General features: G+C 37.1%; 3 protein-coding genes across 3 annotated transcripts; 1 reads left to right on the top strand and 2 right to left on the bottom strand.

Annotated features, from left to right (window-relative positions):
* The first annotated feature begins 1,571 nt into the window (after positions 1 to 1,571).
* LOC120265162 (protein NRT1/ PTR FAMILY 3.1-like) lies at positions 1,572 to 3,622 on the top strand. The gene is made up of 4 exons (XM_039273052.1): positions 1,572 to 1,647; positions 1,758 to 1,975; positions 2,064 to 2,626; positions 2,715 to 3,622. The coding sequence occupies exons 1-4, from the start codon at positions 1,572 to 1,574 to the stop codon at positions 3,574 to 3,576; spliced, it is 1,719 nt and encodes a 572-aa protein (XP_039128986.1). The 3' UTR covers positions 3,577 to 3,622.
* Positions 3,623 to 4,110: 488 nt separating this feature from the next.
* On the bottom strand, positions 4,111 to 6,838 carry LOC120264357 (G2/mitotic-specific cyclin S13-7-like). The gene is made up of 9 exons (XM_039272166.1): positions 6,535 to 6,838; positions 6,143 to 6,254; positions 6,010 to 6,045; positions 5,869 to 5,926; positions 5,547 to 5,768; positions 5,343 to 5,468; positions 4,853 to 5,260; positions 4,590 to 4,768; positions 4,111 to 4,514 (listed from the first exon to the last, which is right to left on the bottom strand). Exons 1-9 carry the CDS (start codon positions 6,575 to 6,577, stop codon positions 4,361 to 4,363), a joined length of 1,338 nt encoding a protein of 445 aa, XP_039128100.1. The 5' UTR covers positions 6,578 to 6,838; the 3' UTR covers positions 4,111 to 4,360.
* A 2,870-nt stretch (positions 6,839 to 9,708) lies between these two features.
* On the bottom strand, positions 9,709 to 13,809 carry LOC120265421 (pentatricopeptide repeat-containing protein At1g18485-like). Its single transcript, XM_039273321.1, has 4 exons — positions 11,318 to 13,809; positions 11,030 to 11,112; positions 10,440 to 10,613; positions 9,709 to 9,842 (listed from the first exon to the last, which is right to left on the bottom strand). The coding sequence occupies exon 1, from the start codon at positions 13,797 to 13,799 to the stop codon at positions 11,451 to 11,453; it is 2,349 nt and encodes a 782-aa protein (XP_039129255.1). The 5' UTR covers positions 13,800 to 13,809; the 3' UTR covers positions 9,709 to 9,842; positions 10,440 to 10,613; positions 11,030 to 11,112; positions 11,318 to 11,450.
* Positions 13,810 to 14,614: the final 805 nt, after the last annotated feature.

Here is a 14,614-nt window from a genome sequence, read left to right as displayed (position 1 = left end):
AAATTAAATAGTTCTTTAAGAAATCGTGATAGGAATATGTGTTCCATCAATAGCACCAATACAATCCAAAAAAATAAACAAACATATAAACATTTTTACAATCACAAAAAAAAAAAAATCACAATAAAATTTATAATATATAGCTTTGCCTACCTTGAAATATGGAAAAAAATTTCAGGTATTATGAATAACCGGTGATGTCATTGTCGATGGAGGTTCTATGTAATCACGAGCAAGTCGATTAACAGCTTTAAGTACTTTACTAAAATATCGACTTACTGTTTCTGCAGAATGTTGAAATCACTCTTGCACATCACGGTTACTAGCATTATGAGCAAGAGTGTACATGAACATTGCTAGTTGCTCTTCGACTGTTGTCCGTTTTGAGTTGCAGAGGAGAGATTTCTCTCTTAAACGATCAACCAGTGCTTGAAATATATAAGGCTCCATAAGAAATTCTCTTTTGCAGCGTTCCTCATGACCTTGAAGAATTTCTTGTACATATGCAGCACATGTAAGAATGGATGTGTGATGTTCTACATTTGTGGAAGTTGCTGGACATTCTCTCGACCAATAGCTAAGCATGAATAGATCATCTTCTTCATTTTTCTTCTTCCAAAGATTTAAGGAACCCATGGTGAAACAATGGTTAGAACTATGAATTTTTTCAAAGAGTATGTGTATAATGAGCAGGAATCATGTTGTGTATAAATAGGGGAAAATGATAACGGGTATAATTATAACGGCTATATTTGCAACGACTATATTCTAAGGGCTATTTTTCAAAATTTAATTACCAACGGTTATAATCCAACGGCTATTTTTATTATGTAATAATAATTTATTTTGCAAAACAAACACTCATTCTGTAAGAAAAAAATATGTAATAATTTTTGTAATATTTTTTTATTTTGTTACCCAAACACCTGTAGGAATAAAATCTGTCATAATTTCTGTAATAATCAGTGGCACTTTCTACATAATAAAATTATGCCATATTTTTTTATTTTGCATCCAAACAGGCCCTATTAGTTTGTTTTTTTTTTTAATAAAATTTTAGCTGACTTCTTGCCATACGTCACTAGATTTTATGAATATATAAATAAAAAACAATATTCTCACAAGACATATAACTAAACATAGTTTTATCTAAACAATTATTCATTTGTATAGAAATAAAAAAAATTAAGAGGCTCAAATAAATCTTAAACCTATATCTAATTTGTTGCACTAAATCTTAAATAAAACATTAATTATCACATAATATATATATATATATATTAAATAAATAAATAAATAATATGACGTGGCGCATTCAAAATGTAAAAATTTCCCAAAAAAGAAAAGCCATGCAAATAACATAATAAACAATTCTTAAAACACACGCCAAGCCTACGTCAACACACACACAGAGCGTGTCTGCATGCGTCTGCCTCTTGCCGCCGCTCGCTGCTCTTACTCTTTCCTTATATGCTTATTCAAATTCCTTCTGCTCATCAAGCAAACCCTAATTATATTTACACATAAATGTTATCCTCCTCTTTTAAACTCTCTCTTTCTCTCTAACAACAATGGCAGAAGAAGGAGATGCAAGGCAAGACGTGAAACCAAAGCAAGGAGGCTTCACAACCATTCCATTCATTCTTGGTATGTATATATATATATATATATATGTGCACACACAAAGTATTTCTTGATTAATTTTATGTTTTTTTAATGGTTGAATGAATGAAAAGTGGAATGCAAATGATTTGCAGCAACTGAAGTGTGTGATAGAATAGCATCCAGTGGACTTTATGTGAATCTGATATCATACTTGAGCCGTGACATGAACATGCCATTGGCTCAAGCAGCCAACACCGTCACCATTGCCAAAGGCACTGCAAGCTTCACCCCTGTCATTGGTGGCCTCATCTCTGATTCATTTGCAGGAGGTTTCTGGACAATCACATTTGGTTCCATCTTCTATTTGCTGGTAATAGATTTCTGCAATTCATTGAAACTAGTAATTTAATTTTGTATCAAATTGGATTGATTTTTCTTTTGCTGCTGTTTCTCAACAGGGTCTTATATTCCTCACAATTTCTGCAATCCTTCCTGCACTCCATCCTCCACATTGTTCTGCCAATCAGAAATGCCAAAAGGCTTCACCATGGCAATTGTTCTTTCTTTATATATCGCTCTTGCTGACCTGCATTGGCTCAGGAGGTATTCGGCCTTGTGTATCGTCTTTCGGTGCCCATCAATTCAACCTTGCAGGTCCAAAGATGGAGCATCAAAAGAGGACATTCTTCAATCTGTATTTCATCTGCATGAGGTTTGCTACAGGAGTTGCACTCATTGTTGTTGTCTATGTTCAAGATAATGTTGGTTGGGGATGGGGATTGAACATTCCTACAATTTGTATGTTTGTATCCATTGTTATATTTGTTGCTGGTCATTCTTTCTACATCAAGACAGAGCCAAATGGAAGTCCACTGACAAGATTAGCACAGGTTGTGATTGCATCCATTAGAAAGAGGAATCTTGTTGTCAACCCAAATGAATCTAATTTTCTCTATCAGAACAAGGATCTGGATGCTGGAATTTCCACCTCTGGAATGCTTCTTCACACAAATAAACTCATGTATATTTGTGCATTTCCATTCCTGTTTATTATTCAATTCTGCTACAATTTATTCTGAAAATAAAGTAATAATCTTTCATTGATGAAGGTGTCTGGACAAAGCTGCAGTGGTGGTAGAGGGTGACAAGAAAATCAATGGCCAGCCAAAGCTTTGGAGACTCTCCACAATACACAGAGTCGAAGAATTAAAGACGATAATCCACATAATACCTATATGGGCTGTAGGTATTTTATTCATTGCAACAGCATCAAATATCGGCTCTTTCGCTATACATCAAGCAAGAACAATGCAACGAAGACTCTCTTCGCATTACCAAATCCCCCCTGCAACAATGTCGATTTTCCTAGACATCTCAACAATTGTCACACTAGCATTCTATAGTAAACTACTCGTTCCAGTTGCTCGCCGCTTCACTAAAAGGCCGTCGGGTATCACTTCGCTGCAACGAATGATCATTGGTGTGGTTATTTCTATGGTTTGCTATATAGTTGCTGCATTAGTTGAGATCAAAAGGAAATCAGTTGCCGCCGATCATGGCCTGTTAGACAAACCGAAAGCCGTAATACCTATAAGTGTGTTCTGGTTGGCACCTCAGTATATTATATATGGTATGGCAGAGGCTTTTATTTCTGTAGGTCAGATGGAGTTCTTGTATGATCAAGCACCAGAAAGCATGAGAAGCATTGCTGTTGCACTTTACTGGTTAGCAATTGCTATTGGTGATTATGTGAGTTCAGGAATTGTAGCTCTAGTTAGTCATTTAACAAACAAGGAAGGAGATTGGATCCAGGACAACATTAACAGAGGGAAAATAGATTACTATTGGTGGCTAATGACTGGGATTGAATTTGTAAATCTTGTTTTTCTCATCATTTGTGCTAAGTTTTATAGTCACAAGCAATTGGAGAAGGTGGTGCCAGAGAATGGTTCAAGTGAAGAGAAGATTTAGCAATATAAATTCTCTTTTCTTCTTCTTCCTTGGTTTTTTTGTAATTCTTATGAGAAGTTGTTTCTGATGCGGAGGAAGATTAGTCAAACTTAATCTTTTTTTCTTTTCTTTTCTTTTCTTTTATTTTTTTTTCTGCCCTCATTCAACCAGAGAAACATCAGATTATATTCACAGAAAATATAACCAGTCTCAAACATCACTATTTCTAAAAGACAGACTCTGAGCAGCAAAGAAAACAAAATCAGCGACAACTGATGATGCTATTTGATGAAAACAAGCATCTGACTAATTAATTAATCATAGAAGAATAAGTGAATGTTAAGACAAACATTCTCAAACGTTCAAACCTTCAAACAAAAATGAAACAGCAATGAGGAAAGAGTCCTAAGCAGCAACAAAAACGATATGACGATACATCAGATTGATGAAAACATTCTCAAACATTCTTGAACACGTTATTAAGCAGAGACTCCTGAGGGAGAGTCCTAAGCAGCAATGAGAACAAAATTATCAAACAACTGACGATGCATCAGATTGATGAAAAAAAAAACTAATCTGATTGATTAATCACAGAAAATAAGTGAATGTTGTCACACATAACCAGTCTCAGACATTCACAAACATTCAAACCTTTGAACAAAAATAAAAACATCAAACAAGTATTAGTAAACTAAAACAGACTCCTGAGGGAAGAGTTCTAAGCAGCAACAAAAAACAATATCATCAAACAACTGATAGTCCACCAAAAAATAAAAATAAAAAATGGTCAGCAACATCAGCATCATCACTCTGAAACTTTCAACCCCTCAAACATTTTTACCACTGGGAGTTGCAGTGCAACTGCACAACGTTGAGAGCTTGAATACTTTTTGTGTACAACCTTCAGCTTACTCTCTGCTGACAGTGAGTGAAAATTCACCAACATCTTTGTGCATTCTCTGTTTACATAGAGATTTAATTCAGTGAACCAACTAAATAATAAAAGGAGAAAAGAGAAGAAAATAAATACATACAGTAATTCTTGTTCTGAGAATCCAGTATGGCATTTAAGTGTCTCATTCCAAAGTGGGCTCTTGTTAAGTGTGCACCGGGCGGCATAGACAGCCGAAGCAGCAAGCATGGAAGGACAATACTTAACCATTGAGTAATGCACCATAGCCAATTCAGCAAAGAAAAACACCATGTTCTCCATCTGCATTTCAAGATTCAGACACATTAAATAAATCTAATAATTTCGATAAAACGAAACTAGCATTGTCGGTGCATTGTTCTTCACCTCTTCGTCACGTTGAGAAGCCTTCAGAAAACGTGCTAGAAAAACATAAGGAGTAGGAACAGTTAAATTCCATTCAAGTTCATTGAGGATTTCTTTCTCCATGGCTAGTATTTGTTCTCTGGTATATGCCTTGTCTGAAATGCAGATGAAGTCATTGACTTCAGGAGCCCATATTTCTTCATATTTGGAGGCAATTAACATGGCGCTGACACCAACAAGCTGTAACTCCCTCCTCAGGGCCACCTTCATTGAGAGGTATCGATCGATGATGTAGAATGTGAGGTACAAAGTCTCAGGCATCAGCTCAAACTTGTAGTGCACTTCAATGAGCCAGTCTGCAAGAATAGATCTCATCTTTGCATTTATCTCAAGCTGTGTATCCATGTAATCATGCGGTCTGTAGGAGCTCTGAAAGAAATACAAGACAACAGATAAGGTGACACTTGATATAGAGATGTTAATCTCAACAGGATTTTAAATATTTTTATACCTCAGAATGTTTGTAAAATTTGTAGATATCTTCAACATAATCAGCAACAGCTAACTGATCATCAGCATCCAATGCATCAATGTCTTGAACTTGATCCTTTGGTTTGTCAATAACTCCACAAGCAGCCTGAAAAAATTTAATTAATCTTCACAAATGCATCACTGATCAAATGATCAGGGCAAGAAGACTGTTTCTTTTCTTTACCTTGCTTCTGGCAGTGAGCACTGAGGTAAGGGTATGAACTTTCTTCTTTGATGAGGTACCATAAGAATTCTTCAGAGTAGCATGCTTTGCTTCTTCTTCAGTGTCAGGGCTGATAGTAATGACAGTCTCTGGTTTGCTTGGCTTCACAGCTTGCTTCTGTTTCACTGCTTTCACACCACCCTTTACCACAGCTCCGTCACCAACAACAACATGCACTGGCTTCTAAAAATTTCAAGAAACAAGAAGATATATATAATTCACTAAAGGCTTCTAATCATTGAATTATATATATAAAGATTGAATTTAAAAACTAAAGATGTACCTTATTAGCTGCAGTGGCAGCTGCTTGTGCATTTGCAAGGAGCTGAGCACCAAAACTTCTGCATGGAAGTGTCAAAAACAGAATGATTTAGACAAATAATCAAAGAAACTCACATGAAATTAGGGAATGTTAGATGCAAACCTAGTGATAGGGCGAGAGATCTGATTCGGTGGTTTCCTGAAAACAAAATTGCAAGAAAAGTGTCAAACAGAAGGAAAAATAATCAATCTAATGAATCTTGAAAGAATGTGAACCAAAGAAATTTTTTTTATACCCTTCAAGAACTCTGACATTAACCAGATTGCCAATATCCTCAAGAGCTCGCCGGTTCTTCCCATCGACGACAGCAGCATTCTTCTGCTTTCCAGCAGGTATGGCAGCAGCACCTTAAGGTTGCAGAATAAACCAACTTTCAGTAATATAAAAGGAGGAAAAACTATTAACTCAAAGCCACACAAAACAAACACCCAAAAATTTAAATTTTTTTTCCCAAAGAAACAAGAAGATTATCCATTTTCAAATTCAACAACTGAAAATTTTGAAGCAACTCATCAAGAAAACTTCATCATACCCAAGAACAAAGAAAAGAAGAAGAAAACTAAAGATCCAACCAAAAAAGAAAAAGACAAAAAGAAAAGAAAATGAAATGTATAAAAAAAGATATACCTTTCTGAATCTGAGGAACAACATCCTGGTGTCTAGTCTCCATGGCTTGATCAATTGCTTCTTCCTCCTGGCTTTGCCCAAAAATGCTTGATAACACCAACGAAAAGAAAGAATGGAGGCGCGTAGTCCGCGACTCCCCTTCAACTGTCAGGTTCGCCACCTTGGGCGAAGACCTCACAGAGATTCTAATCTCAAACGATGAAGAAGAAGAAGAAGAAGAAGAAGAAGAAGAAGCAATAAAGGCACAGTCCTCTGCTTCTTCTTTCTCTTCTCTGTTTCTCAATCTTTCTCTTTCTCTGTTTTGTTTTCTATCTTTGAAGTTATTTTGGAGTTGAGAACGAGAGAAGGGTTTTATGGGGTGTTACTTAACTTTTTGAGAAAGGTTGCCTTCAACGGTCGAATTGGGAAGAGATCTCAACGGTCCGATTGATGTAATCTAACGGGTGGGATGGTTTGTGTTATAGCCGTTGCTGGGGAGCGGGGTTTTCCAAAGTAAGCGTGCGAATCATTCGTGTTAAATAACATATTTCATTTTTTTTTTTCTTTTAACTAGTAAAAGATATTTGTTATTTTTATTTTATCTAATAAAAAATGGGGAAAAGTATATAAATCCTTAGTGAATGTTTAAAAAAAAAACCTATTATTTCTGTGACTTTTGTAATAGTCTAAACATGTCTCAATTTGCAAAATATGCTTTATAAATTCTTATTTTTTTTAGAAATTACTATTTTTAGATTTTTTTTTTTTTCTATGCAAGAGCAAAAATGAATTAAATGCCATGGATATAAAGGTCAAGTGATAATTTCTTAAAACTTGCAATTAGATAAAAATAAATGATGGATTAAAAAAAATTTAAATATCAGAACTTGTTATTAGAAAAGGATTTTTCTGGGCATATTGAAAGGAGCGCTTTGCAGGTTTTTTTTCCTGTAAAAACTACACACTTATGACTTATGCAGGCAGATCAATTTGGAGTCATTGGTTACAATTCAGTGTTATTGCATTCCCTGTCAAACAAAATAAAAAAAACAAGAATCCTCAGGCACCAAAACTTATTTTTCCGAAAAAAATTATATCTCAAATTATCTTTTTTTCATCTTAAATACCATACAAATAAAAATTATACAAAATGCAACAACACTCTGTTCTTTGTAATTAAATCAGTATGGAAGTCTATTCACGTCATTCCATAGCTCTGTCACCTGGTTCAACTTGCAATTAGAACCAAAACAATAACTCATCAAAACCAACAAATGAATCACAGGGGAAAACATATCAATATTAGTACTCAAAATAGATTGCTTGTACTACAGTCCCATGCACACCAAATGGAAGCACCCTTCTCTGCCCAATTCTCTAGCACCATGAAGGAGTGGCAATTTTTTAGCTCGATCAGTGTAATGATCCCTGCTTAGATCAATGAGATCTAGCTCCAAATTCAAATTCCCAAGTAAATTCAGAACATTCACAGAGAAATCAAGCCCTGAATCAGAGCTATTTCACTAGAGTTTATCTCAATATTACTCAGAAATCCAAAGATCCTAATCTCTGAAATACATTCAAGCAATTCAGTAGAATATACTCAGATCTAGGATTTCCATTTATCAACAATCAACACATAGACTGATTAACAGTTCTAAAGAAAACATCAAACAACATCAACTCCAAACAAGAACAATCAACAAACTGTAAGGTAAACAAACCCAGCAGAGAACCTCCACCGAATTCCTCTCCGATCTCCTCTGAGAACGGCCTTCAATCTTCTTCTCCGATATCTCCTCCTCTGTTTCTCCAGCTCCCTTTTATCCCCAAAAATAATCCCGAAGACGAGTATTTGCTCTCCTCTGCCTTCGTTTCCCGTTCCATACTCCTAGCACCGTTGGATTGTTTTCTTGTAATTTATCCTGGCCGTCCACGTCTCCATCCACTTCTCCAGCTGTCATTGGCGATGCATTCACCGCCACCTGTGAATTTACTTCTAATGATCTGGCTTTGAACTTGTAAGGCAACATGACAATCAGTAGCACCATACGGGGAGGTGATGAGCCACGTTTGCTAGTCTTATCGTCTCTGCGCTTGTTGGCAGCTGTGCACTTGTCACGGAAAAGCAGCAGTCTTCTACGTCAGCCTTTTGCTTGTGTTCCATCTGGTTTTTATGACTCATAACATCCATTAGTAGATGTGCCAAATAATGCAACCGGAACTTTGGCACATCAGCTTATGGCAGGCAGGCTTTCTCGTCATTCAATATGTGTTACATAAACCGCAACACAAAAACAGCAGTCATGACTGTTAACCTTTTGCTATTAGCAGTTGCGCATATGCGTCAATAAATAGTCCACGGTTCCGTTTTCATTAACCATGACAGAGAAACTGGTGAAGGGAGCATATGGCAATCGCACTGCCTCCATGGTTAATGACAGCCGAACCGTGGGCTATCCATTTGACGAATATGCGCAACCGCCCACAGCAAAAGGCTATTTGTCATGCTGTTTATGGAACAGGTATTGAACAACAACAAAGTCTGCATGTCACACGCTGATGTGCCAAAGTTCCAGCTGCATAATTTGGCACGTCTACTGATAGATGGCATGAGTCAGCATGAGTCATAAAAATCAAAAGGAACATAAGCAAAAGGCTGATGCTACAGAAGACCAGCAGACAACACTCATCCACATCTCCCGAATTATACTATGTTTGCCCCTAATGATGCTCCAGCTGGCAGACCACCTCTAACCCCACACAGGTATAAATCAAACTGAAGATGCATTGGGCATAGTCCTGAACTTTTTTCTGATAACAAAATATATAGGAACATAGTTTTAAGCCAGTGTGCAGAAAGTTTTGAAGCCATAAAAATTTCAATTCATGCACACATTATTTGAAGGTATTTAGTTATGTCACAAAGAAATAATCGTTAATATACAAATATATCAGTTACTAACTGACAAGGCAATATTTTATCATTCAAATACCACCCAAGCCTGTCTCAAACCAGCATTGATTGATGGCACCAAATAACCAAGACAGATAAACATGGTAAGCTATCTATTAATTCCCTAATCCGAACCAGGTTGTTGTTAATTACCTGTATACCAGGTAAACCATAGTATCATACATAGCCCATCAATTTTATATTCAGGAAAAATGACAGATATTCCATGGCATGATTACCCGCATCGAAGAAGAATATGATTTTTTTTTATCGCTTTGTATTTCCTTCAAGTTTTTGTCTTCATACTTCCCACATGAAATATACGCATAGAATGTGACCAATGATCCTGCCAAGTAACCTGCAGAATAAACACCTGGAAGCAGTACACCAAGAGTAACAATTTATTAGAGATGACAATGCACATTTAATTCTGTTTCACTTTATAACAAGCACCAGTGAGTTATTTATCTATCCTGCAGCTAGTTAAATGAATTACAGATTTTACTGCAATTGACAATCATACCAAGAAAATATTAGTTTTTAGTAGAGAGGCCACCAGTGGCTTTAAATCTAAACACCAATCATAATCAGAAGGAATGATGCATTTCTGATATTAGTCATTAACTGATTAGAGAACCTCAAAAATAGAATGCAAAAACACTTCTAATCTTCTCCATGTCATAACTAGCAGCCAAACACTTGAATAGACAATCAAAAATGTACTTTGATAAATGCATTCTGATCTTGTTTTCAGCTCCCATGGGTTTATTAAGTTCATCTACTGAGCAAGTGTCACACCAAATAGTTCTCTTGAAGAAATAAAATATTCTATAGAAGCATAACATGTGCATATAACATAGGGATCCAAATGGTGTAAACAGGAGCAACAAGAGAAACAAATCTATGCACTTTAGAGAATCAAATATCCATCTAGTATTGTTTATCATGGACATCATCCACACTGGCATACCTAAAAATAGTTCTTTCTTGCCTGCTTCAGGCTGAATATGATGCCATTGAATAGAACAATTGGAAAGGTTTGAAGCAGCATCTATTCATGATAAAATCTGTAAACAAGTGCCTAAACATTCAAGACCTCCAAACTCAAACAAAGGGGGCTTGTCTTCCTCAAGCGTCTTGTTCACTGCAAACAGGAGAAAGTTAAAAAAGAAAAATGAAAATAATATAACAAGAGATGCAGATCAACATAATAAAAATAATAAACAAAACCTATTCTCCTAGTTTGTAGATATCTATCATCATCATCATCAAATCAATTTCAAGTTACTGAATTATAACTTGCCGTTATGATGCATACAACACACTAGGGTAAGAATGAATCTATCAGAGATGAAACAGTTAATGACAGAGTTATGGGAATCTGTTAGAGGATGATAGAGTATTAAGCAAAATAAAATGCAAGAAAACTTGGAATTTGAAAGTTGAGAACTCTAGAGGTTACCAGAAAACCAAAAGAAAGGATGGAATGCATATCCCATAGAACCAACTTAAATTAAACTGATGCTGAAGTAAAAGAAGACCGGAAGTAAAAACAGATACCTCTTTTTGAGACTTTATAATCAGCATAGACTTTCACCAACCTGACTACATAACGCTTAGAGTTTACTATCCATGTCCATTACCTATAAATTGATTTAAACCATCTCATCAGTAAAAGGTTAGAACAGGCAGCATTAAATCTTCATTAAAGAACAGTATTGGCCAAACAGGCATCTGGACATGAGCGGGGAAAGAAAAGAAGAAAATTATATTGAATATAGATCTAAGAATGACACTAAAACTAAAAAACTGAAAGGACAAAATTTTGTAGAATGTTTTATAGTCCACCTTAATTTGCATCCATCCACCAAGGACAATGAAAACTTGGCTCCCATTTGTCAACCCATCCTTTAATTCCCTTTCAACCGCATGATAAATAAGTCACTTTAAATCAGATGAGATTAGTTCACTCTTACAGATCTCAAACTTGTTCTTCAAAACAAAAATCTGTCTCAAGTTCCTCCATCCTTTCTCCTCCCAGAAATGCATGCATACAGTTGTCACTCTGTACCCAGCTGCACCCGGGGTTCTTCCTTACCCTCCTTGTTTTCATTAATTTCCTTATTTTATTTGCCTCATCCCATCTCTCAGCTTCTGCATACATATTGGACAGCAGAGTGTAGTAACCACTGTGTCCTGGTTTCAACTGAAACAAATGCTCTGCAGCCCATCTACCCAAGACTAAATTCCCATGCATTCTGCATGCCCCGAGCAATGCCCCCCAAACATTGGAGTCAGCCTCAAAGGGCATTTGTTTGATAAATTCTGCTGCCTCCTCCAACTGGCCAGCTCGCCCAAGAAGATCAACTATGCACGCATAGTGCATCTGTGTTGGCTTTATATTTTGATCCAGCATTTGATCAAAGTATCTCTTACCCCTCTCAATAAGTCCACCGTGGCTACAAGCTGACAACACTGCAATGTAAGAAACATGATCATATTCCACCATGGCATCCTTCATCATGTCAAACACATCTACTGCAGACTCTATTTCCCCTTGCATTCCATATCCTAAAATCATAGAGTTCCATGAAGCCACATCCCTGTTTGGAATCCTATCAAAAACCTTCCTAGCAAAGTCAAGCCTTCCACTTTTTACATACAAATCCAATAGTGAATTTGCCACAAAGAGATGGGTATGTAACAGTCTCCTGAAAGACAAGCAATGGATTTCCTTTCCTTGTTTTAACAGAGACATATTTCCACAAGCTGAAAGAGCACCCATTAAGGACACAGCATCATATTTGAAGCCCGCTGATCCCATTTCCGTGAACAGAAACAGTGCCTGAATGCACATAGCACTCTGGGAGTAACCAAGTATCAATGTATTGTATGATACTTCATCTTTGTCTGATACCTTGAAAACATTTTGGGCAAGCTCCAACCTTCCACATTTCGCATACATATCAATTAAAGCATTTGAAACAAATATATCAAAATTTGAGCCAATACGCATTGCCCTTGCATGGATCTCCCTCCCTTGCATTAGCAAAGATAACCTAGCACAAGCTGGAAGAACATTTGTGAAGGTAATAGAATTGGGGCACTCGCCACTATCTTGGATCTCTTTAACAAGTTTGATGGCTGCTAGCTCTGCTCCATTTTGTGTTAAATTAGCGATCATCGCATTCCATGAAACTACATTCCTATTCTGCATTCCGTGAAAGATAGCTGATGCCTTCCTAGAGGACCCATATTTTGCATACATATCCACAAGAGAATTAGCAACAAAAACATCTGATTCCATACCGGTTCTCAAGATATATCCATGAACCTCCCTTCCTAGCCTAAACAACCCCAATTCAACCAATGCAGGCAACAAGCTAGACATGGTTATCGAGTTTGGCTTCATCTCCAAATCCAACATTTTCCTAAACATCCTCAAAGCATTCCCAAACAAACCAACATGAGCAAGACTACCAATAAGCGAGTTCCAAGAAACATCATTCCTCTCCAGCATACTCCCAAATGCTCGCATGGAACCATCCGTGTCCCCACACTTCCCATACAAATCTACAAGCGCATTGCCAACAGCAACCAAGCAATCCAATCCAACTTTTATCACAAGCCCATGAACAATCTCCCCAACCACCAGCTCATGCAAAGCAGAACAAGCCGGCAACACACTAACCAAACTAACTGAATTAACCAACAGCCCACTCCTCACAAGCTCCGAAAACGAACTCAACGAATCAACAAACAATCCATTAGCCGAGAACACCGATATAGCAGAGTTCCAAGATACAATATCTCTCATAGGCATTTCATCAAATACTTGACGGGCCTCAAAAAGCTGGCCACAAACACCGTACAAGGAGAAGAGAGTGTTACCAACAAACACGTCAGCGAAAAAACCGAGCTTTACGATTGACCCGTGAAGCTCGGTGCCTTTGCAAACGTTGGCAGCGGCGGCGCAAACGGTGAGGGTGAAGGGGAAGGTGCGGTCGTCCGGGCGGACACCGTCGCGGAGCATGAGATTGTAAACGGAGAGGGCATCGGAGTGGAGATGGGCATTGGAGAAGGAGCGGAGGAGGGTGTTGTAGAGGAAGGCGGAGCGGGGCTTGAGAGGGCTGAGATGGAAGAGAAGACGAGAAGAGGAAGGGGAGAGGTGAGCGGAGTAGGCGAGGATGAGGGCGGAGGTGGAGCGGAGATCGTGCTGGAGGAGGCCGCGCGCAAGGGCCTGTGCGTGCGCTTGCTTGAGCTCCCGCAGGCAGCGGGCGCGCGCGATGAGGTCGAGCAGGACGTGCGCATTGGCATTGCCCAAGTGCATATGATTTTGATTGGACTTTGAGAGGATTTTGCGTTGAAGAATTGAGAAGTGATATAAATATACACACACATATATTTACATTTTATATTTTAGGTTTAATATTTAGAGGAAAAGAGTAGTACTTCCCGTGTTATCGGAATCACTGGACAGGCTATCAAACCGGTTGAACTAGTGAACCAATGGTGCCAAAACTGGTTAAGTTTTTCAATTAGATTGGAATTGCAATTGAACCAGTGAAAACATATGTGAATTGCTAGTTTTTAAATCTAACTAGTGGTTGAATTGATAATTAACCAAGGTTGAACTAAGGGGTTATTTGTTTGCAATAAATGGAATTGAAGATGAATGAGATAAAGAATGAAAATAAAGGGGAATGAAAGAATGCTACATTTGGTTGGAAGGCATGAGAGAGTAATTCAGTGGGAATGAGAAAAATAAATAAAACAAAATATATGTTAAATGTCTTTTATGCCCTTATAGAGTAAATATTAAATAAATAAATGTATTATTTATTAATATTATTTTATTTGTATTATGTTATCATTATTGTTATAATCTAAATTTTGTTATTTTTATAATTAATGTTAAATTTTTAAAAATGGTTATAAAAAATACTTATTATTATTATTATTCAGTCTTTTTTTAATTCTAACCAGAAGATGAAGATCAGAGGATAATAAATCTAATAAATAAATCAACTTCCGATGCTCGCCGCCGTTCTCCCCGGTTCTAACTTGCATCACATGAGATCCGGAGGATGAGAAGAAGAAGAAAAGAAGAAGAAGAAGACAAGGAACACATCATCATCATCTTCT

Source organism: Dioscorea cayenensis, chromosome 7, assembly GCF_009730915.1.
Source record: "Dioscorea cayenensis subsp. rotundata cultivar TDr96_F1 chromosome 7, TDr96_F1_v2_PseudoChromosome.rev07_lg8_w22 25.fasta, whole genome shotgun sequence".
In the NCBI taxonomy this organism is placed as follows: domain Eukaryota; kingdom Viridiplantae; phylum Streptophyta; class Magnoliopsida; order Dioscoreales; family Dioscoreaceae; genus Dioscorea; species Dioscorea cayenensis.
Note: the sequence above shows the minus strand (reverse complement) of the source record. Positions and strands in the feature narration are given on the sequence as shown.

What these genes read in the sequence shown, in the direction of transcription:
- LOC120264357 (XM_039272166.1), bottom strand. Translation starts at nt 6,577, where the DNA reads ATGGAGACTAGACACCAGGATGTTGTTCCTCAGATTCAGAAAG. An exon ending in AATGTCAGAGTTCTTGAAGG is followed by an intron (nt 6,046 to 6,142) that starts GTATAAAAAAAA and finishes TTTTGTTTTCAG; the next exon opens with GAAACCACCGAATCAGATCT. An exon ending in CTTCTCAACGTGACGAAGAG is followed by an intron (nt 4,769 to 4,852) that starts GTGAAGAACAAT and finishes CTTGAAATGCAG; the next exon opens with ATGGAGAACATGGTGTTTTT.
- LOC120265162 (XM_039273052.1), top strand. Translation starts at nt 1,572, where the DNA reads ATGGCAGAAGAAGGAGATGCAAGGCAAGACGTGAAACCAAAGCAAGGA. An exon ending in AACCATTCCATTCATTCTTG is followed by an intron (nt 1,648 to 1,757) that starts GTATGTATATAT and finishes AATGATTTGCAG; the next exon opens with CAACTGAAGTGTGTGATAGA. An exon ending in GTTCCATCTTCTATTTGCTG is followed by an intron (nt 1,976 to 2,063) that starts GTAATAGATTTC and finishes GTTTCTCAACAG; the next exon opens with GGTCTTATATTCCTCACAAT.
- LOC120265421 (XM_039273321.1), bottom strand. Translation starts at nt 13,799, where the DNA reads ATGCACTTGGGCAATGCCAATGCGCACGTCCTGCTCGACCTCATCGCG.